The sequence below is a fragment of the Plecotus auritus genome, assembly GCF_963455305.1.
Source record: "Plecotus auritus genome assembly, chromosome: 2".
NCBI classification, from domain to species: Eukaryota; Metazoa; Chordata; class Mammalia; order Chiroptera; family Vespertilionidae; genus Plecotus; species Plecotus auritus.
The window spans coordinates 11,509,685-11,534,426 of NC_137771.1; the positions used below are offsets into that span (position 1 = coordinate 11,509,685).

At 55.3% G+C, this 24,742-nt stretch overlaps 2 protein-coding genes across 3 annotated transcripts; one reads left to right on the forward strand and one right to left on the reverse strand.

The window, feature by feature from the left end:
* Positions 1-262: 262 nt before the first annotated feature.
* Positions 263-9,372, reverse strand: LOC308240872 (aflatoxin B1 aldehyde reductase member 2). The gene is made up of 7 exons (XM_080654325.1): positions 8,922-9,372; positions 4,299-4,486; positions 4,014-4,118; positions 2,956-3,052; positions 2,666-2,765; positions 1,930-2,059; positions 263-675 (listed from the first exon to the last, which is right to left on the reverse strand). Exons 1-7 carry the CDS (start codon positions 9,244-9,246, stop codon positions 514-516), a joined length of 1,107 nt encoding a protein of 368 aa, XP_080510451.1. The 5' UTR covers positions 9,247-9,372; the 3' UTR covers positions 263-513.
* SLC66A1 (solute carrier family 66 member 1) lies at positions 9,308-23,625 on the forward strand. 2 transcript variants are annotated; one of them, XM_080654326.1, is made up of 8 exons: positions 9,308-9,525; positions 14,140-14,349; positions 15,855-15,984; positions 16,569-16,656; positions 17,263-17,405; positions 17,556-17,648; positions 18,253-18,438; positions 19,828-23,625. In XM_080654326.1, the coding sequence occupies exons 2-8, from the start codon at positions 14,189-14,191 to the stop codon at positions 19,897-19,899; spliced, it is 873 nt and encodes a 290-aa protein (XP_080510452.1). In that variant the 5' UTR covers positions 9,308-9,525; positions 14,140-14,188; the 3' UTR covers positions 19,900-23,625. The 2 variants fall into 2 exon arrangements, with proteins under 2 accessions (XP_080510452.1, XP_080510453.1); XM_080654327.1 differs by having other exon boundaries at positions 9,482-9,664; positions 19,828-20,330.
* Positions 23,626-24,742: the final 1,117 nt, after the last annotated feature.

A 24,742-nucleotide genomic window follows, 5' to 3' on the forward strand; every position in this document is an offset into this window, starting at 1 on the left:
GTGACTGATAGGGTTTTGCCCAAATCGTTCTATTTGTAAATGACTCCGTGAGACCATTCCTGAATGAGAGAAAACCTACTTCAGGTTCAATGGCCGTTTACCATGTGTGCAAGGGCCACCTGCAGTCCCTCTCCTGAGAGAGAGGTCAGGCTACAGCCAGCGCAGGAGGCGGGGAGCCCTTCCCACTGCCTGTCCTTCAATGGAGAGTCCGTACTCCTGCGCCCTTCTCCCCAGCCCTTGGGAAGACAGGAAACAGGCTGCTGGCAGCAGAAGAAACAAGCTCACCAGGTTTGCTCCGGGCCCGGGCCACCCCAGTGCCTGCTTTATTCAGATAGGAAATGCTGGAGCAACTCACAGCCCCAGCCTTTACACTTTGTGAAGGCAACTGGGAGTATTCCAAGAATATAGGAAACATTTGTGAACAGATGGTGAGAAAGAATAGGCTAAATAAAGCAGCTTAAGGCCAGGGTGAGAGAACAAAAGGGACCCTCTGCCACCTCGTCCGGACAAGGCCTAACGGAAGTAGTTGGGACATTCATGGGCAACCAGGTGCCAGGCTTGGTCAAAGGCCTGAACAACAGCTGGCTCCAGGGGCCCTTCCTCGGTCGCTGCCAGGTTCTGTTCCAGCTGCTCCAGGCTGGACATGCCCAGGATGACCGCATCCCTGTGGGCACCCTGGAAGGGGAGATGGACAGACATCAACACACCAGTACACAGTGCTGCCATCATGCACACCCCGCCAGCCCTGCACCTGCTGGATTTGGGTCTGATGTCTGTTTATACCCTCTGTTACTCCAAAAAAAATTAACCTGCCTTCTAACAGCTCTAAAGCCCTGCCTCCAGCCTCATCAGCAGACAGACCTAAGTTCAGAGCCTCTGCACTCAGCAGCTGGGTAAACCTGGGTTACTTACTTGACCTCTCTGTGAACTTCGCGGGCTGATTGTGGGAATTAAACATCTGTGAAGTACTTTGCTTCAGGCCTGGCACTTAACAGGTGCTCAGTAAAGGGAGCCAGACAATGCCCCAGCTGCGGGAGGGGAACCGGGACTGCAGGGAGAGGACAACCCCACCAGGGACAGAGCTGGACGCTGCAGAGCCAGCAGCCAAGGATGGGATAAATGCTAATGGTTAAAAAACGTAGGTCTCAGATGTTCATGCCCAGTCACGTGTAGCAGTGAGACCCTGGTCAAGTGAAATAGCCTCTGAGCCAGTTTCCTCAATAAAATTGGGATTATGTTGCCTTAGCCCCGTGGTCGGCAAACTGCGGCTCGCGAGCCACATGCGGCTCTTTGGCCCCTTGAGTGTGGCTCTTCCACAAAATACCACGGCCTGGGCGAGTCTATTTTGAAGAAGTGGCGTTAGAAGAAGTTTTAAAAATTTGGCTCTCAAAAGAAATTTCAATCGTTGTACTGTTGATATTTGGCTCTGTTGACTAATGAGTTTGCCGACCACTGCCCTAGCCGAGTGGCTCAATTGGTTGGAGCATCATCCAGTACACCAAAAGGCTGCAGGTTCGATTCCTGGTCAGGGCACATACCTAGGTTGCAGGTTTGATCCCCAGTTGCAGCACATACCGGAGGCAACCAATCAATGCTTCTCGCATCAATGTTTCTCTCTCTCTCTCCACCCCACCCATCTCCCTTCCTCTCTTAAAAAAAAAAAAAATCAGTCTTCGAGTGAGGATGAAAAAATAAAATTAGGATTATACCTAATAAGGCCAACAGTATTTGTGACAGGGCACTAAAGGAACTTAACAAGATTACCACCCAAAAGAACTGGGCCATGGAGAAATTTCAGAGAAAGCAAAAGAGTAATCTCAAGTCACCAAATAACTGTGTAGCCCTCTCCCTTCTTCCATTCCTCCACCCTTCCCCACCCCTCCAAAAAAGGGAAAACAGAAGCAGAGCCTCCTGGGATGGCTGGGTTACCTGGAGCTGTGAGTGGTGGTACATCCATTGCAAGGCAGCTGAAGTCATGCTGGGGGCACTGGCGCCATATGCAGCCTGCAGGGCCTTCTCCACCAGGGCAATGGCCTTGAAGTGGTGCTCCTTCCAGAAGCTGGGCAGGTGAGGGGGGTGGCATAGAGGTCAGTAGCATGGGGTCAGTCACACTGGGGGACACAGGCAAAGAGCCAACCAGGGCAGCTATGCCCACCCCAACCCCACAGCATGGGGTCTGGGGTGGTGGGGGGCAGTGTCCTCTCTAGTAGTGGGTCTCTTGCCTTATTAGACAGCAGAAACACTCAGGATGTGGCTCCCTCACCAGAGACCTTCACAACATCTTTATTCCTAAGAACACAAAGCCTGCCCTCACTTTCCCAATGGAGCAAAGGTAGCTGGTGCAGGGGGCAGGCCCCAGACCTCCTGAGCCTCAATCCAGGGCTCTTTCCTTCCCTCTTGGCAGGTGATGAGCATTTCCCAGGAACAGCTGTGACCTGGAACACCTGGCATTAGGTCCAGGGGTCCTCATTTCCTCCCAGAGGTCCCAAGAAAACAAGAAGCCCCACAGAGGGTTTGGTAATTCCTGCAGGAATCCAGACACATAGGTCCAGGCTGCAAAGGAAGGCCTGGAGCCCACAGGAAAGCAGCCTAGAACTTCTCCACTCAGGTAACAGGACAACAGCCCGCACCCCCAAACCCCCTAATGCAGACTTCTCCAGCTCACCGGTTCCTATAGATCTCAGACCAGCTATTTCCAAAGAAGCGGCCCACAGGCTGTTTCCCGTCCTTGTCTTCATACTTGTACTTGCCGGTCAGCAGGCCCCCTGTGGGAAGGCTGCAATCAGATCCCCTGACCTGCCTTGTTCCCAGAGGCTCTTCTGGACTGGACTGGGGTTGGGGGATCAGGAAGGATGGAAGACACAGCCCCGCCTCTTGTCAAACACCTCCCTGCCCCCCAGGGCCAGGAATGCCCACCCACCCCAGGAGAAGCCTTGTCCCCACAACAGCCTGTACCTGCCAGAGGGTTGTAGGCGTAGAACCTCAGTCCAAAGTGCCTGAGGCAGGGGAAGAGCTCCGTTTCCACCTGCCGGGTGGTGGCGTTGTACATGCCCTGCAGGCAGAAGGGCCAGCTGGAGAGGGTGCACATGTCAAGGGAGGGACCCCAGCAACCTTCCTTTAAAACCTTCGGTCAAAACCTGTCCAGGACTTCAGCAATGATTTCCCAGATCACGAGTGGTGGTAGGGGATGGGGAGACAGTGTTGGGCCCCAGGAAGGGAAACTAGACTAGAGCTATCATTCCACAGATATCTGTGGGTGCCACTGTGGGAGGGACACTGGGCTTCCAAACACTAGTAAGTCCAGCAAGTCTCTGTCCCAAAGAGATGTTAGAGGTGAGTTAAAGACACGGAGAGGAGCCCTAGCTGGTTTGGCTCAGTGGATAGAGCATCAGCCTGCGGACTGAAGGGTCCCAGGTTCGATTCCAGCCAAGGGCATATGCCTGGGTTGCAGGCTCAATCTCCCAGTAGGGGATGTGCAGGAGGCAGCCGATCAATGATTCTCTCTCATCATTGATGTTTCTATCTCTCTCTCTCTCTCCCTTCCTCTCTGAAATCAATAAACAAATGTATTTTTAAAAAATAAATAAATAAATAAAATAAAGACACAGAGAGAAGACAGATGATCACAACAAAGGCAGATTCTACGATCATAGCAGGTGCTCACAGAACATATGACGACTAGATCTGGAGATTAGAGGCCCCACTGGAGCATCAGGAAAGAGCACTTCTACCAGGGCGAAGGGGGAGGAGTGTTCCAGGCTGACGTGCAGAGGAAGGATTGGGACCAAGGTATTCACGTAGGCAAAAGGGGAGCCAGGGCCAGAGCGAGCAGGTACCGGCTGGCCAGGCTCAGGAGCTTGCATGTCATCCTGAGGGCACCTGGGGCTCATATGCAGGCTGTGAGCAGGGGAATGGATGCTGTGGAGAAGGCATGGGGTCAGTCAGAGGGGCCAAGAGAAGTAGGGATCAGCAGGAGGTCTGGAGACCGAGGCCTCTGTAGACCTGCCCCGCACCTGGTACACAGTGGGAAGGATCCAGCCGTTGCTCTTGCAGAGGGTACAGATCTCAGCCACCTCCCAGGCTGCATAGTTGGAGAGGCCAAGCTCCACAAACTTGCCCTGCAGGGGAGAGGTGGTGGTCAGAACCCAACACATTCCAGGAGACCAGGAAGACAAGACCACAGTGAAGACCCTAGGAGTGACCCTTTAGGACAGCCCTGGACCTCCACTCTCCTGGGTAATGACAGGCCAAAGAGGGAGCAGCAGACCTCCTCCCGGAGCCTGGGGTGCTACCCTCACCTCCTGGTGAAGCTGGTGGCAGGCACGTAGCGTTTCTTCCACGGGCGTGCCATGGTCAGGCGCATGCAGGTAGAAGAGGTCCACCTGGGAGCATTGCAGTCGCTTCAGTGATGTCTCCAGCTGGGACCGGAGACTGTCAGGCTTCAGAGACTTCCCATCCCAGGGATTGGCCTTAGTGGCAATTTTCACTTTGAGGAAGAATGTAATAGTTGAGAGACATTATAACCACTTACTAGCCATGTGACCCTGGCTAAATTATTTAAATTCCCTGAGTCTTGATTCTATAATCTGTAAAATAGGCATGATAATGCTGTCTTCATTCGGAGATCATGAGGATGAACTACATGATCTTATATGTACGTTCTCAATGTTCACTGCTGTTATAATAACTACTAGAGGCCCGGTGCATGAATTTGTGCACGAGTGGGGTCCCTCGGCCTGGTTGACGATCGGGGACCATCTCATCCACTCTCAATTGGGGCCCATTGGGGCCAGCTGGCTGGGGGGAGAAACCATGGGAGGTTGGCTGGCAGGAGATTGGCTGTGGGAGCTCACTGACCACCAGGGGGCAGCTCCTGCATTGAGCGTCTGCCCCCTGGTGGTCAGTGCGGTCCTTAGGTCGCTTAGGCTTTTATATATATAGATTATTAGTCATCAAACTGCTGGCTGTGCCAATCCTTGCACTGGAGGCTGAGTACACAGAGATGAACTAAACACACTCGATCTCTACCCTCAAGGAGCTCAGCGTCTAGAAGGTGAGGTTACAATACAGTAAATGCACAGAAAAGCACCAGTGCCAAAGGAGCCCAGACAAGAGGTATGTGGTCAGCCTGAGACTGCCAGGGAAGGCTTCCCTGTGGGCTAACCCCTCAGGTGAGTCTCCGGGGATGAGTCACAATCAACAAGGAAGGACAGGAAGCACATTCCAGAGGGTGGGAACACAGGCAAAATCAAACACAAGGCAATACAGTATGTGAAGGGCCATACTTGGCAATTCTGAGTTACAAGAGCATAAACTCCAGGCATGGAGCAATAGGACAAGAAAGAAGAGAAAGGGCCCGGGCCTAATCCCAAAGGGCTTTCTCAGATACCATCATCCAAAGTCGCTGTGTTCTGCACTCTGGCTGCAGTACAGAGAAAAACCTCAAGGGGGCAGGCCTGGAAATATAAAGACAGGTAAAGAGGCTGCTGGGAGAATTTAGGAAGAGGTGTATCTGCCTTTGAGAGACAAGGTAGAAGGCAAAATGAGCAGAAGGCAATTATAGTTTCCCTTCCCCTTCCAGACTCATGGAAGCACGCACACCCACGCACCCAATGTAGAGACACAGTCGCCATGAGAATGAGATAGTGCTCTGCCACGCAAGAAGCGTGGAGATGCTATGAAGAATGCTGGCTGGCTGGACTGGTGGGTGGATGGAGTCTGCACTTTGCATACTTGCCAAAGGCAACTCAGCAGTTCAGAGAGAAGTCATCAGACCACTTCATATGAGGAAACAAGTCCCAATTCTCCATTCCCCTGCAAGCTTAGTGTGAACTTTGCCTCCGATCCGACCTGAGGACTTTGGTCCAGTAAGCCTGACCTCAAAGAAGGAGCAGAGAAGGATTGGAAGAGAAACACCAATTCAGAAACAAAACCTTCATTATCAACGAGGCAGCCAGGTGAACTACAAAGTGCGGGCCTGAAATACATGTTCCTCCAGATCCACCAAGCCATGAACCTAAGGACCCAGAGGGGAAGCCCCACAAGGGCTAGCAAAGAAGAGCCTCAGGGCACAGTGTGGCAGTGTTAGGGGCAAAAATAGCATATTGGGGACTAGCTATAGCTATGTGGACGAAAGGGGCCTCATGCTGACCCGACAAGCTCAGGGGAGGCCTGCGTGGCGGTCTTGCAAACTCTAAGACCTAAACTCACCACAAGGATGGTCTGAAATTAAAACTTTAACTAAAAGCTGTTATGGTGGATGGTTCCGTCCTAGGCTGGTATCTTCCCTGACAATGTCAATCTTTACCTTAACTGAGCCTATCTGTCTTTTTGCAACTTCTGGGTAACTTGTAACTTCCCTTTTTTCTGGACCGCTCAGGGCACAACCAAATGCCCTGGGCGCCAGGACAGATGCCACAAATACCTTCATTGTTATTGTTATAATGTTAATTGTTGCCTATTAACTATCCTGTACCCACCTAAGTAAAGGAAGTACTGTCTTATCATTTTACTTTTTATCCAATCCCAGAGTGTCGTCCCCCCACCCTCGCCCTTTGCTTGCTCCCGCCTCTCTAATCTATCACCAATGGAGTTCATGGAACCCACTTAGTCTCCTCCTCTGAATGTAATGGATAAAACAAGGTGAAAAACCGCCATTCTCCGGAGCATTATCCCAATCCTCTGAGATTCTGCTTCCCAGCAACTGTCGACAGTTTGGCTCAAATAAACTCACAAAAATTCTTTACAGGTTTGAATGTTTTTACGTTGTTATAAGAAATATTAATCATGCTCTGTTAACTGTGAATGTTTTGTTCTGACTAAAGAAAGCACATTCTAACCTGGCTGGGAGTAGTATGCCCCTGGGACCCTGGAGTCACAGTCACCCCTGGACCTGGGAGTCACCTTTGGAATGCGGGCCATTCTCACTCTAGAACTGCCTATTATCACAGAAAGATTAACAATCTTGTTGCCCAAACAAGAGAGTCCCACCCCAGCCCTCACTGCCTACTTCCCCATGCCTGTAATTTCTACTTCCCCATGTAATCCTTGTCCTCCCCAATATAAGCAGCTGGCTTATGGGGGGTTGCAGAGCAGATTTTTGTGGACGACCTGCTGCTCACCCATACTGCGTGCATTATTGGAATAAACACTCATATGACTCAACGCTGTCTCTGCTAAACTGGCTTAAGTAGTGACAGGCAGCCCAGACCCCTTAGTTGTCCGGTTACAGCAATATTAGCTAGCGTTTACTGGGCCCCACTATATGCCAGGCATCCTACTAGTCACTTTTAACGGCATCGGGCTAATAGGGACAGTCAGTCCCTATACACACACACACACACACACACACACACACACACACACACACACACTCTTCCCCCTTTCAAGCTTACACCTTGCCTACGGGCCATCCTGTTATAGGCACCTCTTACCGACACTAGAGAGGTGTTCCTGGACAGGACAGCCCCCTGAGCTAGTGGGAGAGGGCTGTCCCCAACCTTGATTCTTGTCTTTTCATATATAAATGAATTTATACGAGAAACCCTGACTGTGTTGTGAAAGGCCAATTTATTAAAGTAATTAAAGCATGTATCCTTAATGAAAAAAGCAAAAGGAAAGTAAGCAAACCTATACATTTGGCTTATGAAGCACAGATGGGCTCTCAAGTTAATCTTAAGAGCAAGTTGGGTGGGGGTCTGAGGTGTTATATACCCTCCTGTCTACAGGCTTCAAAATTTCTCTGCTGTTATGATACAGATTAATTCTCAAGGTCCCTTTTTTTATTTTGTTGTGGCCTTCCCAGAATTCATGGAAAGCACCTGGCAACATTATCTTGCCAAGCCTTGAGACTGCTGGCTTCTCTGCTTAGGGAGTAAAACTGCCCTTTTTTCCTCTCCCCTTTCCCCCTCCCTTTCTGCATCTCTCATTAGGGAAGTTTTTTAAAATCCTTTGCTCTGTGTCCTTGGCTGGGGAAGATAATGGTTTGTTAGCTACAAGCTGGCTGCAAACTGCCCACAGCTGGGCCTTGTTTTAACTTTCCTGTCAGTTTTCCTACCCCTCTGCCCTGGAATCCTGTAACACTTCCTCACACCATGCACTTTGCATTTCCAATCCTAGTCTTTGCACAGCTGTGCCCTCAGCTCTAATGCCCCTTTTTGCCATTCTCTGCCCAGCAAACTACTACTGACCCCTTAAGGCCCAGCGCCCTGTTCTCTTCACTTTCCCTAGTGCCGTTCCCTGCTCTGGTGGTCCCCTCCCCTCCTTTCCCCACTGAACTGCCCCTTCTGGGTTCCCCAGTAATCATTGGCTTCAGTCTTCACCACTACACTGAGCTCCCTGGAGGTGTTGGAGTCACTTTCCTTCCTATTACCCCGTAACAAAGCCTGGCATGGGCTATCTTACCCCCTCACACCCCCCTCCCCCAGCCCAGCCTGCTACTGCATCGCTACAGCTCGCCCTGAGAGCACCAAGCGGACTGCCAACTGAACTGAGCAAAGTCTAGGATGAGAAAAGGGTGCTCAGAGAGCGCAGGCAAGGCACCTGGGCCTGGTTATGGGCACCTGGCATGATTGGAGACCTGGACGGCATAGCTCTAGAGGCCAATGCCTCGGAGAGGTACCCCAAGAAAGCAAAAGGGTAGAAAGCTAAGGGCTAGACCAGACTTAGGGGTTCCCGAGTTGCAACCCCTAAAGGAGAAGGGAAGGGGAAGGTGATCAGGAGAAAGCACTGCCCAGCTGTCGGGGCTATACGTGCACCGGGCCTGAGGAGCTGGGATTCAATTCACAGAGTTGCAAGGCGGCCAGGGGAAGGGACGAAGCTGTCGGTCCCGACCGCGGTCGGTGCATAGTGGCCCGGGTCTGGTCAGCGTCCTGCACGGGGCAGAGGGGAGTCAAGGGGCCGGGCGCGGGCACCAGCGTTACCTTTGCAGTCGCCGCCGCCCAGCCCGAGCCCCAGGCCGCCCAGGATGCTCTCGGACTGGCCGTCGCTGTACATGAAGGCCGTGTCCAGCTCCGTGTGGCCGCGCTCCAGGAAGGCGCGCACAGCCGCAGCGCTGGCGGGCGCGTCCATGCGGCGCCCCATCTCCATGGTGCCCAGCACGGTGGCCGGCCGGGCCGGGGAGCACGAGGCGGACCGCGGCGGCCGGGACATGGCGGCGGCGCTGACGCTGCGGGCCTGCGGGGACCCGCGGCTACGAGCGCAGCGAACCGCGGCGCGAGCCACAGCGCGAGACACCGCACGGAGCATGAGGTGCGCGCCTGCGCGCTGGGGCGCCTGGGACCCCGCCCACCGCAGCGGGGAGGAGCCCGGAGGAGGCGGCGCGGGAGCGGGGACCTGGGACCGGGAGCGTCGCGTCCCATCGCGCACCCTGTGCCCGCCAGCGCCGCCCCAGGGACTGTCCGACAGGCGCGCGGCGCGAGAGGCGGAGCCTTGGTTCGGGGGCGGGGCGGCGCCTGGGGTCAGCTGACCAAGCAGTGGAGGCAGAACCCAGAAACCCAGAAACCCGGCGGGGCGGCGGATCAGGAGGTGAGCCGGTTTGGGGCTGGGGCCAGGTACTCCGCGGGTTGAGGCTCTGGTGCCTCCCTGCCACATCTTCACAGCGCCCCCTCCAGCCGCTGGACCGGCCTGGAGCTCCCGTCCTCTCCTTTGGAGCGCAAGATCCTAGGTGAGGATCTGAGCCAAGACTGGGTGGCCCTCGGGGGCCGTGTCCCCTTCCTTTGGGGCGACCAGTGTGGCCTCTCGGACGGGCCTGGCCAGGGTTTGGGGTCTGGGTCTCGGATTCTGATGGCTTTGTTTTCCCCTGGGCGGGCCTGGGGAGGGGGCCTCGCGGCGATGGAGCGCTGACCCCAGCTGCTGCCCTGTCATTATCCCCGCCAAACAGACGGCCAGCGCTGGGCTGAGTCACGAGTTGGCCCAGAACCGGGAGGCCTGGAGTGGGTGGTATCCACAGCCGGGACGCTCCTCCCCTCTACGTATTCCCCAGGTCTGCAGGGAGCACAGATTGCGCTCTCCCCACCCCAAGCCCAGGACCGGTTTCGAAGTGTGTACGTGGGAGGCTGGATTTGAAAGTGTGAGGGTTGGCGCCAGTCTTGTCCATTCAACCATTGCTGAAGGCTGCTCTGTGCCAGGGGCCCTGTAGGGGGGTTGGGGGAGCACTACAGCCAGAACAGAATAATAGTCATCCATGGTTATTACCGCTGAGTGTTTACCCGGTGTCAGGCACCATTTTCCTCGCGTGGCCTGGGTTATCCCATGTAACTGTGCAGTCAGCCAGGGAGGTGGGTACTTGCATGTTCTCCGTTCTCAGGTTGGAACTCGAAGGCTGCATCACCTGCCCAAGAGTTCTGTACTTGTAGGCATCGGGCGGGCCAGTTCTAGAGTGGAGTGCTTCTCCTCCTCCTTAGGCCATCTGAGCTCATAACAAGATCTTTTCTTGTTTCTCTTCCTCCCTTCCTCCAATCCTCTCCATATTTTTACTGTGCAGCTGGCGTGTGCGGACTCCTAAGTTTACAATTAGGTTGGAGGGGAGGACTGGGCTTAAAGAGTAATGATCGCTGAGGAGTGTCAGAAGCATTCTTCAGGATCGTGGATGAGGGGAGAGGAGGAGGTGGCGGGTGTTGTCCAGCCAGCCCTGGTAAAGCCTCTTGGAGAGGACAAGTGATAGCTGGATCTTAGTATCTCTACCAGGCCCTTCATGGGGAGGACAGCCCTAGGGGATGAGACAGCATGTGCAGAAATAAGCCTGTAGAGCAGCCTTGGGCAAACTACGGCCCGCGGGCCGGATCCGGCTGTTCTATCCGGTTCTCTTGCTCTCCCCTCCGCTCCTTTACTTTGAATTTATATTAGTTCACACAAACACTCCATCCATGCTTTTGTTCCGGCCCTCCGGTCCAGTTTAAGAACCCATTGTGGCCCTCGAGTCAAAAAGTTTGCCCACCCCTGCTGTAGAGTGATTATTGAAGACCTGGGCACCCGACAGGAGATAAGGGGAGGGCAGTCCCCAAAGTACCTTGAGATGTGGACTTGATCTGGTAGGTGAAGGTCCCTTGAGCAGCTTCAGTGGAAAGCATCTCCTTGACTCAGCTGCGAGCTAGGAGAGGAGCTGGGTGTGGCCGGAGGTGCCTTCTCCAGCGCAGCCTTCCTCTGTGGCCACGTGCATCAGAATCAGCTGGGGGAGCCTCTTAAACCCAAGGTCCCTGATCCCCCAAACAGACGTACTGATCCTGAATTTTGCACATGTGTCCTCCTTGATCCTAAGGCACCCCAGCTGTGGTCCTTGTCAATCCTATGAATGCTGTCAAACTTTTTTGCAACTCTGGACATCCATTCCCTCGGTGCTGTGTGACTAGGTGGGCCCATTTCCACAAGCCAGGCCTGGGGCCACACTGGTTCCCTGCTTGAGTCAGAACCTATGGGTGACAGGCCCCGTGCACAGCGGTCCTCAGAGGAAGGCCCTTTCTGTTCGGGGCTCAGGTGTGGCCTTGCCCATGGACTGGGGACCACCCATCTATGCCCTGGGCCCTGTGAGCCAGGGAACATTCCTCAGGACACCTTCCTCCCTCACTGGGCACGTGTCCACCTCATTTCTTCCCAACCTGATGAAAAGAGGGAGTGAGAGAGTGGCCTCGGCGTCGCTGAGATACACAAAACAGTCACCACCATGCACTTGTCAGGCCCTGGCTTAGCGCTGTACGTGCATTTCATCTGCACAACAGCCCGAGGAGTGAGGCTCTTATCCTCATTTCATGAAGAGGCTCGGACAGGTTATGTACTGTCCAAAGCCACTCGCCTTTATCTGTAAAATGGGGACAGCATTCCCCGCCTCTCAGGAAAGTGCCGAGGATGGCAGTGTCCTAATATGTGATGAACTGCAGTGGCACGTTTGGGATCTATAAGAGGAGGGTGGGGGCAGTCCTATTTGGGGGTGGCTGGGGAGCTAAGGGACTTAATTTGAAACACCTTTGGTGCTGGGGGCAGGACATCAGGTAAACGCCAGCAACATCAGCTGTGTTTAAGGTCATCAAGATGGGTCACCAGGACACAGAAAGAGGCATTCAGCCATGCCCGCTGCACCCTGGAGATGCTGCAGTGAGCCAGGCAGACAGTGACCTGGGGTGCCCCGTCCCGGCTCTGGGGCCTCTGCCCACTGCTGGTCCCATTAGGGCTGAGAGCCTAGAGCTTCCTGAGAAGAGAAGCTGACTCTCTTCCTTTGCCTTCCCGACACTCTCAGCTGTGACCTCAGCAGTTCCAGGGTCCAGTCCCGATGACAGTCCATTGGGGCTGCCTGGCAGGCACCATAGATTGGGTGGCTTATGACAACACAGGCCCATTCGGTGCCAGCAGACTCAATGTCTGGTGAGGGTCCGCTTCCCATTCATAGATGGCTGTCTTCTCACTGTGTCCTCTCACGGCAGAGAGGAAGGGAGAGAAAGTGAAAGTTCTCTCCTATCTCGCATAAGGCATTACTCCCATTCAGAAGGGCTCCGCCCTGCCGACCTGAGCACTTCCCAAAGGCCCCGACCTCTTAATGCCGTCACGCTGAGGGTTCGGTTGAGTTTTGGAAGACATGAATGTTCAGTCTGGCACCGGGCACCGCTTTAGGAGGATCCCAGGCCTCCTGGCAGGACTAGGAGCTGGAGGGAGCTGGGGGAGCCTGGCACCCACTCCTGAGGAAAACCCCTCGGAGCAGCGAGAAAAGGGGAAGCCTGCCTTGTGGCTGCGAGAGAAGCTGGGCAGGGAAGCCAGACCACAGGACGGTTCTGGGACGGAGCGCCTGAGGCTGTGTGGCATGGTGGCTTTGAGTCCTGCTCCTCCTGGCTTTGACTCATGGCTCTGCCACTTCCTGGCTGGGAGGCCCTGGCAAGCCACTTCCCTGGCTCCTCTACTTTATGGAGCTGATAGGAGGACAAGATGCATATATGCAGGCAGGTAATTAGCACAGAGCTGGCAAAGAGTTCAGCAGTGGGGCTGTGATGAATCTCCCTGGGAGGGATGGCGCCACCTGGCTCTGCTTTCTCCTTTCTCTGGGGTTGTCACACAAGCAGTGGCTGCTCTCGTCACTGTGCAGGGTGCCCAGGCACCGGGAGGGGCCTGTCCCGGAGCCAGCCATCTTCTGGCTTCGGCAGTGGTGAGAATGGGGAGGTGGCATGGGCTCCTTGCCAGCAGGCATTCCACACAGGTGAGCTCCTGGGAGAATATGGCTTGAATCCCAGCCACCTGTGCAACCTCAGGGTTCACCTGGTCCTTATTGTTCACCTGCCTCATCTGACTTGTGATGGAAGATGTCCCAGCCTGCAGAGACTGTTTCTAAAGCGTTTACTTGAACCAAACTGACAACATATGCCTGAGAGCAAGACCTCAAATGCTCTGGAGAAGGACAGCTTTGCAGTTAATTTTATGCATTGGAGATTAAGGAGGGAACATAGGGAAGGTTACCTGAGGAGCGGAGAAAGTAGATTATAGGGTTAGTTATGTCTGGAGGGGTATTGCTTCCAGCATTTCAGTGGTGTTTTAACCCAGGAGCAATGGACAGGGCTTCAAACCTCTCACTGAAGAAGTTATATGCCTGAGCTGACTACCTAGCCACCATGACCTGCCCAGTTAGGAATTTATGATCTTCTGGCTGCCTGGCAGGCACCATATGATCTTCTGGCTGCCTGTGAGGTTCCTTTCCACAGAACCCTGTGAGGTTACTTTCCACAGAACCCCCTTTCTTTTCGCCCACAGACCTGTGTCGGTGACAAGCCTACTCCATGGGCCTGGTCTCAGCAGTTAAAACCAAAGTGACATGTTGGGGGCCGAGCTCTCCACACTGTATTTATGAGCTCATTGGGCCTCACAGATGTATGAGGGGGGCGCTGTTATCACCCCAGTTTACAGCTGAGGGAACTGAGGTGCAGTGGCGGCATTAATGAGGGTGAAGGTGGGATGTGAAGGCACTTGCCCCCGACTGCAGGCCCAGCGCTCCCTGCACACGTGGTGGACTCGGGTTTGCTGCGCTCTCTGTGCTTGAGGCTGATTGTGTCCTGTGGTCCAGGGGCTCAGTCGGTGTCAGGTGATAAGCTGGAATGGGCTTAGGTTGGGGGCACCATGACGGCACCCCAACCTTCCAAGGCTGAAGCCCCCACTCTCTCCCTGTAGGGCCCTCGCCTGCCTCAGCGCCCGGCACCCTCCCTCCCGCCCTCGCAGCATGGTCTGGAAGAAACTGGGCCCCCGCAACTTCTCCAGCTGCCCCAATGGCTCCCAGTGGATATGGGACGTGTTTGGTGAATGTGCCCAGGACGGCTGGGACGAGGCCAGTGTGGGCCTGGGCTTGATCTCCATTCTCTGCTTCGCCGCGTCCACTTTCCCGTGAGTAACGCCAGGGTGGCAGGACCGTGTTTAATCGCTTGAGAACTACCAGGCTCCTTTCTAAAGCCGTTACGCCATGTCATGTCCCACAGAAGCACAGAAGGGCTGCACTAGGAATGACGCAAGAAAATAAAGTAGAGACTGCCCTGGTCTCTGCAGGGCTTCCCCTTAGAAGACACCCTGGGAGTCAGTGCGGGGGAGAAAGGCCATCCAGCAGGCGGTGATGGCAGGGCCCACTGGAGGGGCCCTCAGGAGGCAGAGTGGACAGGTCTGGGTGGCTGATGGAGGCCGAGGGACAGAGACTCCCTGAACTATCAGAGGAGCTGGCTGAGGCTTCCCCTTCCGGCCCCGGCATAGCGCTGGCCCTGCCTGGGTCTGGCTGATTATCCCGTGAGGGGGGTCGAAGGCCTGGGGGAGCACCAAGTGATGGCAGAAAGGGCAGCCACCTTCCTGCTCCTCCTCAGGCCCTGGCCTATCCTGGGTGTGACAAAACTATTGTACCTGCAATTTCTGGAGCTAGGTCAGGTCACAGTGTCCTGAAGGAGCTAAATGGGACGTGGCATAAACCTTAATTCAGGGCCTTCTCAGCCAGGCCTGTGCGGGGCCCTGTCCTTGCCCTCAGGACGTTTGAGTCCAGGAGGGACCAAGGTGCAAGTGTCACAAAGGGTGCTGGTGAGCTCAGGCCAAGGAAGGCCCTGAGAGGAACTATGTCCTGAGCAGTGACAGATAAGGGGGTGGGCGAGCCATCTGCAAACGAAGAGCTCAAAGGAGAAAGCAGTCCCGGTGGAGCGAGACCGGAGCCCCGGGGTCTGGGTGTGAATCCTACTCCCAGACTCCTACCTGCGCACCTCCTCAGCCCGCAGTGAGGAGGGCCCTCAAAATACACCTGACCACATGGGGGGCTGTGAGGACTGAGTGAGTCTTTATACATGAAGGGCTCAGAACCGTGCCTGGTACCTGGCCAGACGTCCAAAGAAAGGGTCGCAGTACCAGGGACCCCTGGGAAATAAATAGCCAAGGTGCTGGCTGCCCCGGCGTTTGTACTGGAGAGCCAGGAGCCACAGCCCTGCCCCTGGAAGATAGCGGGCTGTGGTTCCCATCATCTTATCATCGCCCGTCCTGGAGATAGGGCAGCGGCCGTGCCTGGGCCTTGGGCTTGCGGCCACCACCACCATCCTTTTTCCAAACTCCCTACCCCCTTCGCAGAAGAAAGATTCTAGCCCCCAGGGTGCTTGGAGGAGAGTGTGAGTAATGCCATGGTCTGTCTGAGAAGGTGCACATCCCATCGAGTTCCTGGGTTGGCAGGGATTCTCCTCAGTAAAAACCCCCAATGGGCAAAGAGGCTCACGGGGACCCTGCCTGCAGGGCTCCCAGTGACCTTGGCCTCTGCTGCCCCAGCCCCACCACCCTGTGGTGGTCTCATCTGGGGGCCGTTCCCTTGTTGTCCCTCCGAGGCGATGTCACAGCCCTCGGCCCCTGAGCATGCGTCTCCTTTTCTGCCACAGGCAGTACATCAAGGCCTGCAAGACGGGCAACATGGACCAGGCCCTGTCCCTGTGGTTTCTCCTGGGCTGGATTGGTGGAGACTCCTGCAACCTCATCGGCTCTTTCCTTGCTGACCAGCTGCCCTTGCAGGTGGGCCGGCCCCGGGCAGGGTGGGCTGCCTAGGATAGCCATGGCAGAGGCGGTGGGGGCACCCACAGGAGAGGCCCGGGCTTCGGAATCCTGACCTGTTTTTCCATCTTATGAGGGCCCGTGCTGTAGAGACAGCCCTGGGCCCTGCCACGCAGTATGGCAATGGGCTGGTCGCTGTCCTTCTCTGGGCCTCAGTTTCCCCATCTGTAAAATGACCACATCAAACCAGAGGATCCCCAGAGCCTTTAACCTCTGGGCGCTCTGATCCTGATGGAGCTCGGGGTGGGGGGTGGGGCTGGAGGGGGAAAGTTTTCCCCGGAGAGGCCCAGGAGCCATCACTTTGTCCTGACAAGGGGAGCTAGTCACCCGTTCCTCCACCTGCCCGGGTCCAACACTCCGCCCACGTGCGCTCTAGTTCTGCCAGGTAGGAACTGCGATCCTCCTTTCCAGGTGAGCAGCCAGAAGCTCAGGGAGGTGACGCGACTTGCTCAGGGTCACCCGGCTGGGATGTGAGAGTGCTGCCCAGTGTCGGGGTGCGGCCCCCAGAGCCTGGGACTGAGCCAGCGCCCCTGCTTCTCTTGCAGACCTACACGGCGGTGTATTACGTCTTGGCAGACCTGGTGATGCTGTCCCTTTACTTTCACTACAAGTTTAAGAATCGCCCCTCTCCGTGTGAGTATGGTGGTCCCTCTGTGTTAGGCACGCTAGGGGCAGCCAGGAGTGTGAGAGGAAGCAGCTGTCCTATTGCTGGGTGATCAAACTCCGAAAGGCTTCCTCAGCCTTATCTGAAAGCCTGAGCCCTGATCGGCCAAGATAGGGGCCAAGGGCAATGAGCACATCCGGGCAGGACCACAGGGGTTCCCTTCACTCAAATTCCTATTCCACAAACCTGGCTTCAGCTTCTCCTCTGAGCCTGGTCCTGGGCTGGAGCCGGGGAAATAGGCACAGGGCTCACAGGCCATCGCTGCCTCTGAGGCCTCGGAGGGGGCCATAGCCGAGGTCAGAGCAAGGGCTGTGAGATGTGGCCCGAGGCACTGCTTTTGATAAACACCTCCCCGCCCCCCGCACCTTGGACCCTACTGCTGTCATCGTATCAACTTTACACCTCCAGGAGAAGGATAGTGTTATTGCACCCATTCTACAGATGAGGAATGAAAGCTCAGAGAGGTTAGGTCACTTGCCCAAGGTCACACAGCCACAGAGGGGCAAGGCCATGACTCTGATCATTTGCTGCCACTCAGATATCTAACTTCGGCTTCCCTCCTGCCTCATGTCCAGTGTCTGCCCCCATCAACTCCCTGCTCTTGTTCACCCTGGGACTGGTGTGTACCACCCCGCTGCTGAGCAGCACTGCCTCTATGGCTGCCCCGAGGGAGGTCTTCCAGGGCCGGAAGCTCCTGTCCGTGGAGCCAGGCATTAAGGTGAGGTGTGGGTACGTAATGGGAGGGTGGGGGTGGGAGGCCAGCATCAAGGGCCCTCCCTGCAGGGCCACCTGGACGGGGGGTTGCCCTCTAGGAGGGAGCTTGGGGATCTCCCTGCTAGGCACTGAGCACTCCCTTCTGCTTTCTCAGCCCTTCACTCAGCAGGAGATCATTGGTTTTGTCATCGGCTCCATCTCCAGCATACTGTACCTGTTCTCCCGGCTGCCTCAGATCCACACCAATGTGAGCCTTGAGCGGGTTGGGGCCGAGTGGAAGAGAAGAGCCGGCCTGGCAGCTCGGGCCTCTAGGTTCAGGAGTAGCACAGAGCAGAAGGTCTAGGTCTACACTCACTGTTGGCTTGGGCAACTTAATCCAGTTCTCCAAGCTTCAGTTTGTGCCTCTGGAAAACGGGCATGATGATGCCTGCCATCCAGGCATCCGTGTGACCTGTGTGACTCTCAGAAGTAGGAAGTCAGGTGAGAGCGAGGGGCTGAGCTTAGAGGCCTGAGAGGAGAGAAGGTGGAGAATCAGGGATGGGTGGGCAGAGGCAACGAGAGTCAGCGTGGGGCTGGAGAGCAGGGCATCATGGCAGCAGGCATAGCGCAGCCATAGTCTCCTGTGGACCTGGGCAGGGGCTGGGAGAGGTGGCAGGAGTGAGGATGAGGAGTCGGGCCCTGGAGCGGATTGTTCGTATGCCCTGCCCGTGTCGGACACTGGGCACACAGCGAAAAGTCAGATTTTTGACTACACGCACAGTGTGACGGGGCAGATGGATACATGGACAGCCACAACCCAGGGTGACAAGAGCCCTGTTTGAGGTCTCTGACCCCAACCCCCTCACCTCCAGTTCCTGCGGAAGTCGACCCAGGGGATCTCCTACTCGCTGTTCGCCTTGGTGATGCTGGGGAACACGCTGTACGGGCTGAGTGTGCTGCTCAAGAACCCCGAGGAGGGCCAGAGCGAGGGCAGCTACGTGCTGCACCACCTGCCCTGGCTCGTGGGCAGCCTGGGCGTGCTGCTGCTCGACACCATCGTATCCTTCACGGAGCGCAGGGCAGGCGGGGCGGGGCGGGCACGGCAGCCCCTGCCTGCTTGGGGCTTCCACATCCACCATCCACCCAGAGTCAGCCCTGTCTGCCATGCGTCCCGCCAGGCACTGGGCCCAGTTGTGAGCAAGATCTGGATGGCCTTGCCCAGGGAGCTCCCAGCTCTGGGAGGCAGACAGGATGCACTAAATAGGGGTCCTCAAACTTTTTAAACAGGGGGCCAGTTCACTGTCCCTCAGACCGTTGGAGGGCCGGACTATAGTTTAAAAAAAAAAAACTATGAACAAATTCCTGTGCGCACTGCGGGCCCGGGACGAGTCGGCTGCTAAGCAGGATAGGCAGCGGCACCCAGCGGGCCAGATAAATGTCCTCAGTGAGCCACATGTGGCCCGCGGGCCATAGTTTGAGGACACCTGCACTAATAGAATTCATTACTTCGTTGCAATGACACTGAGAGCCACAGAGAAAAACTGTGAGTGTGTGACCAGGGGGCTGCCCTGGTTTAAAGGCTCCGCAGAGGCCTCCCCGGGTGCCATTTAAACTGCCCTGAAGGAGAGGTTAGTCAGGCAAAGGCAAGAAGGATGTTCCCAGCTCAGCTTGTGCGAAGGCCCCAGGAATGGGGAGATCGGGCCATGCAGGCCTGAGGAGCGAAAGCTGGGACGTGGAGACACACGTGAGTTCGTCATATTAACGGGGTCAGATTCTGGCTCTGTTCCTTCATAGCTCTGGGACACGGGGAAACCGTGAACCTCTCTGTGCTTCCGTACCTTCATTGCATGGGGGAGGTAACAGTCACCGTGTCACCAAGATAATGGGGCGATTGCATAAGGTAAGGTGTCCGGAGGGCTGCACGCGGCCCAGCACAGCGCGTGCTCAGTAAATGTTTGCTGAACGGCAGAGCGGGGCCTTGTTTGGATCACATTTGGGAGAAAGTAAGCATGGCCCTTGTTTGCACATCTGCCGAGTCCCTGCCGGCTGCTGGAGAGAAGTTTAACTCACCTGGAACTAATATAAAATAATACTGAATGTCAGCAAAAGCAAAGTGTGAGCTCTTAGTGCCTTCAAATGGCCCCAGCCACTGGGTGAAACTCCCATGGTGCAGTGTGGGAGGAAGGCCAGCTCATGGGGCTGGAGTCAGGGAGGACTGCCTGAGGGAGGAAGACCCTAGCGCTGGACTTGGAGGAGGAAGTTGGGCTAGGGATTGAGGAGTGGGAGGTGCAGTGAGAACAGAAGCTGGGAGGTCATCGCTGGCCCTTCCACCAGCCAGAGTGGGGCTGAGAGGGAGGGAAGAGGGAGCTCTGGATGGAGCCACAGGTCCCCAGGGGCAGATCCAACCCAGTCTGTGCTTGGTCAGGCCTTGACGTCGACCCCTCCAGATCTCTATACAGTTCCTGGTGTACAGGAACGCCGCCACGTCCTCAGAGCACCAGCCCCTTCTCCCCGGCTGACCAGGACCCAGGCCAAGCCCAGATGACCAGGACCTCCATCCAGATACCACTCAGGAAGAGAGAGGTGTGGGCAGTCACAGTGCCGAGGACCCTGGACTAGGCTGTGGAGGAAGCCAGGGTCGGGGGCCTAGTGCTCCTGACCCAGCTGCCTACCCACACACCTCCTGGGCTGACTCTTCCAGGAGCCAGACGGCCCCTAGGGCCAGCCTGCCCCTCCCACTGGGAACTCAACCCCCAGGGTCTGAGGCAGCTGTCCTGGGAGCTTTGATGGAGGGGCTGCAGCTGGGACCTCACCCCTGAAAAAACAGTGCAGCTGCCCCTTGCTCACCTACCTCATTCTGCTGCTCACCCCGGGGCGTGACAGCCGTGGCCTGGTGTACCCAGACTGTCCTGTGGACTGCAGCCAGCTTAGTAAACCGTACTTCCCAGCGAGGCCTGTTCTGTTGCTCCTTCCCAAGATGCTGGGGTCTGGGCTGCTCTGAACAGCAGTGTAGGGAGATTTGGGCCCCACCTTCCAGGGCCAGAGGATCAGCTGTCGGGGAGCCAAGCAAGAGGGGACCAAGTCTGCCAGCTCGCCTCCCGGTGGCCTCTCATTTCTTCAACCTGCTTCTCGGTGACAGGCTCCACACCTGGTGGTGGGGACCAGCAACAGAGTCCCTGCACCTCAGGGCTCAGGAGGAAGCACAGCAGTTAAGTTTCAGATCTTGGTTCTGCATCTTAGCTTTTCTGTACCTCAGTGACTTTGAACTGTGAAATGGGATGACAGTATTACCACTTCGTATGTCCTTATGAGATGGTGTAATTATAGAGTTAGCCCAAGTCTGGCACGTAGTAAGAGCTCAATACAGGTTAGCTTTGATCATTTTTTTAAAAATATATTTTATTGATTTTTTACAGAGAGGAAGGGAGAGGGAGAGAGAGTTAGAAACTTCGATGAGAGAGGAACATCGATCAGCTCCCTCCTGCACACCCCCCACTGGGGATGTGCCCACAACCAAGGTACATGCCCTTGACCGGAATCGAACGTGGGACCCTTGAGTCCGCAGGCCAACGCTCTTTCCACTGAGCCAAACCGGTTAGGGCAGCTTTGATCATTTTTAGTTGGAGGAGAGGGACAACCAGATCACCCCAGAGATCCAGGAGACCTTCCTGGAGGAGGCAGCATGGCAGAAGGATGAGCAGGAGATAAACTGGGAAAGGTGGGAGTGTTGCTGGCCAAATAAAAAGAAGGCGCAAGAGCGGGTGGGAAGGGAGGAGAGGAAGGCAGGGCTCAGTTTGTCTCCCAGATTCTGTTCTGAGTTCACTTCCTTGTTGGCAACAACCCTGTGGGTACCTGAGAACAGCCAGCTTCCCTCTGCTTTTGCCCTCACACCCTGCTCCAGGTTCCCAGCTTATGGGAGCCATCTGGGCAGGCTGGGATGGAGGCCGTCCCTCAGCCTTTCTTTTGGAATCTTCCTCTTCCAGCCCCAGAGGAAGCAAGGAGCTGAGCAAGGGCACACAGCCTCCCGGTGGGGCAGGGGCGGGCGGAGGTCACGCGCGGGTGCCACGGCCCAATTTGGTGCTACAGATATTTACGCAGCACAGTTCACCCTCGGCCCTTGCTGTGGTCGAAGTCTGGGATGGGGGTGAACCAGCTCTGGTCCCTGCCAGTAAGAAGGGCAGAACTTGCCAGGCCCTCCCTGGCGAGAAGGGGTGTTAGCAGAAGGTACAAAGTGCCATAGGAATGAGGAGGCTTCATGGCGGAGTGGCCTGGAGCGGAATGGTGAAGGCAGAGGGAAGGAATTGTGCAACGGCCTGGGGTGGGAGTCGGGGCTACTCCCTAGGTGGGGTTGTGGGGGCAGGCAGTGGAGTGGCTCATAGTAGGAGGCTGGGTTTGGTTGGGGGAAGAGCAGGAGGGAGCTGGGGCTGGGGAGACCAGGCACCTCTGAGGTTCAGGTGGGCAGTGAGGGCCAGTCTCCCCCAGCCCTGTCCTGAGGCATGCCTGCGAAGCCTGTGTGTAACCTGGCATGCGACTGAGCACTTGCTGTGGGGGGCCTCTCGCATTATGATGGCCATTTAACAGAGAACCAGGCTTTGAGAAATTAAGCAACTTGCCCGAGGTCGCCCAGCTGGGCCTGGCAGCTGTTTGAACTGCATTAGGTCCCTCAGCTACAGGCGTCATCCCACACCTGTGCCTTCCCTCTCCCTGGCTGGGGCCTGGGGGTCCAGCCTCAGCCTTGCCCTGGGGGGGTGCAGGGGGGATGGAGAGGGGCAGCCAACTCTGCTGGACTCAGGCCCCTTTCCCACCATTCTGAGCAGCGACTTCCACAGCCTCTGGTCTGTGCAGTGGAAGGTGCCCTAGGCCCAGCTGGCTCTGCCCGCCCCCCGCCGCCGCCCAGGGCCTGACCGGGCTGGATGATGCTGGTCACCTGGAGCCAGGAGGCGCCTCCTGGGGCTCAGTATGGCAGCACGAACCCCTGAACTACAGCTGGGTGGGGAAGAAAGATGAAATATCACAGCCCCACCCTGGAAACCCTTCTCTGATGGGTGATGCCACCCCTTCCACCTCAGGAAGCCTTAGTCTGATGGGGAGACATGGGCCCTGCCCTGGGAGTGCCCTGTCAGATGGAGAACGTGGTTGTGGTGGCTGAATAAGATGGGCTTGCAGGCCGTGCCCCAGCACCTGGCGCGTGGGAGGTGCCTGGTAAATAAACGGGGGCTACTTGAGCGTATCCACTACCCAGCACAAGCCCTGGTCTGTGCAGTGGCAGCTTCCTCTGGGAAGGTTAATTCCTGCCTAGGGCAGAAGGGCCGGTCTGACGGGTTCCATTGCATGACTGGGCCATGCTTGCTGGAGTGAGGCCTCTGGGTGGAAGGTACCGGGTGCATTTCCTTTCTCCCCTGGGCTCACACCTCTTGCTTCTTGCTGCAGGCAAGGGAGCTTAGGTTGCTCATCTCTAGGTGTGGCCTAACTATCGAATGAGATGCTGAAGATGAAAACGCCTTGCGCATTATCTGGCCCCGTGGACCCCACACCTGGGGACAGGGACAGGGGGAGAGACAGGAACAGCTGGCTGGCAGGCAGGTGGCATTCTGCAAAAAGCAGAAGGAACTACCCTACCCAGGGCCTGTCCCCAGGCCCTCCCAGCCCGGGGTTCCCCCTGGTTATTCCTCGAACCTGGGATGTTCGAAGCCACAGCTTAGGCAACATCTCAGTCCCCAAAGCTGAGAAAGGGGAGAAATCCACAACTTGGCCCTCTCCTCACGCCTTCTCCTGTTGGACTTTGCTCTTACCGGAGCTGGATGGTGGGACCCCAGAGGTCCCTGGTAAACAGCCAGGTGCTGAGTCCCAGATGTCCCGGCAGTGTCAGCTCTATGGCCGGGAGGGGGATGGCCTTTTGCTTCAGATTAACTCAATTCAACTAATAACGACCGATCAGTTCCTCGGCCCTGTGACAGCCCTGAGGACACAGCCACCCACATGTAGTTAATAAGGACTGCCCCGCCCACACAAGATGGTATGGGCAGAGACTTCTCTCCTGGTCACCACTGTATCCCCAGTACACAGAAGGTGCTCAATAAATGAATGAATTGAGTGAGTGGAGTGAATGCCTGAAAAACACTACCTCAAGGGACCCTTAGTCAGTGAAGAAGGCCTGGAACCCCCAAGCACAAAACTATTGAATTTTTATACCTTAAATGGGTAAATTGGCAGGCATGTGAATCATCACTCAATAAAGCTCTTGGAAAAAATAGAGAATTGGCTGTTATTAAAACTTGAATGGGAAGTTGTAGGGAATGAGAACATATTACTGTCTTGCAACATTCCTACTCAATGTAGTCATTACACAGTCACCTGAAGGCCTACTATGCATGAGGAACTGGTGGTCAGGTGAGAGGAGTAAAGGATTTCATTCACTAGAGCAGCGATTTTCAATCTTTTTCCCCTCGTGGCACACAAACTACTAAAATTCTGCAGCACACTGAAAAATATATTTTTTGCCGATCTGACAAAAAGAATAGGTAAATTTTGATTCCTTCACACCAGATGGCTATTGTGTTGGCTGTTGCCATGTTTTTATTCGACAGTCTAAGGGAAAAGAGGTCAGTGCCCCTGACTAAACAGGTATTGCATGTTCTTAAAATTCTTGCAGCACACTGGCTGAATATCTCTGCACTAGACCAAACATATACACACACACACACACACACACACCATGTGTCTTCATTCTTCAGAACATTTACTGAGCACTTACTCCAAGTAGAAAAGTTTCACAAAGTAGCAACAGGGATGAGTATGTCTATGTAGTAATAGTTTTATTTTTAAAAAATATATATTTTATTGATATTTTACAGAGAGGAAGGGAGAGGGATAGCGAGCTAGAAACATCGATGAGAGAGAAACATCGATCAGCTGCCTCCTGCACAACCCCCACTGGGGATGTGCCCGCAACCAAGGTACATGCCCTTGACCAGAATCGAACCCGGGACCCCTCAGTCCGCAGGCCGACGCTCTATCCACTGAGCCAAACCGGTTTCGGCATATGTAGTAATAGTTTTAAAGATATAGGAAATATCAAAGAATAGAAAATAAAACCTTAAAATATTATACCACATTTAAATATATTTCAGAGACTTGATTTCTTTAAATTATGAGGTTATATATATAAAATGTTTATAGTCTCGCCCAATCAGCATAGCTCAGTGGTTGAACATCAACATATGAACCAGGAGGTCACAGCTCAATTCCTGGTCAGGCACATGCCTGGGTTGAGGGGTCGATCCCTTTGCGGGGGTGGGATATGAAAGAAGCAGCCAATCAATGAGTCTCATCATTGATGTTTCTATCTCCCTCTTCCTCTCT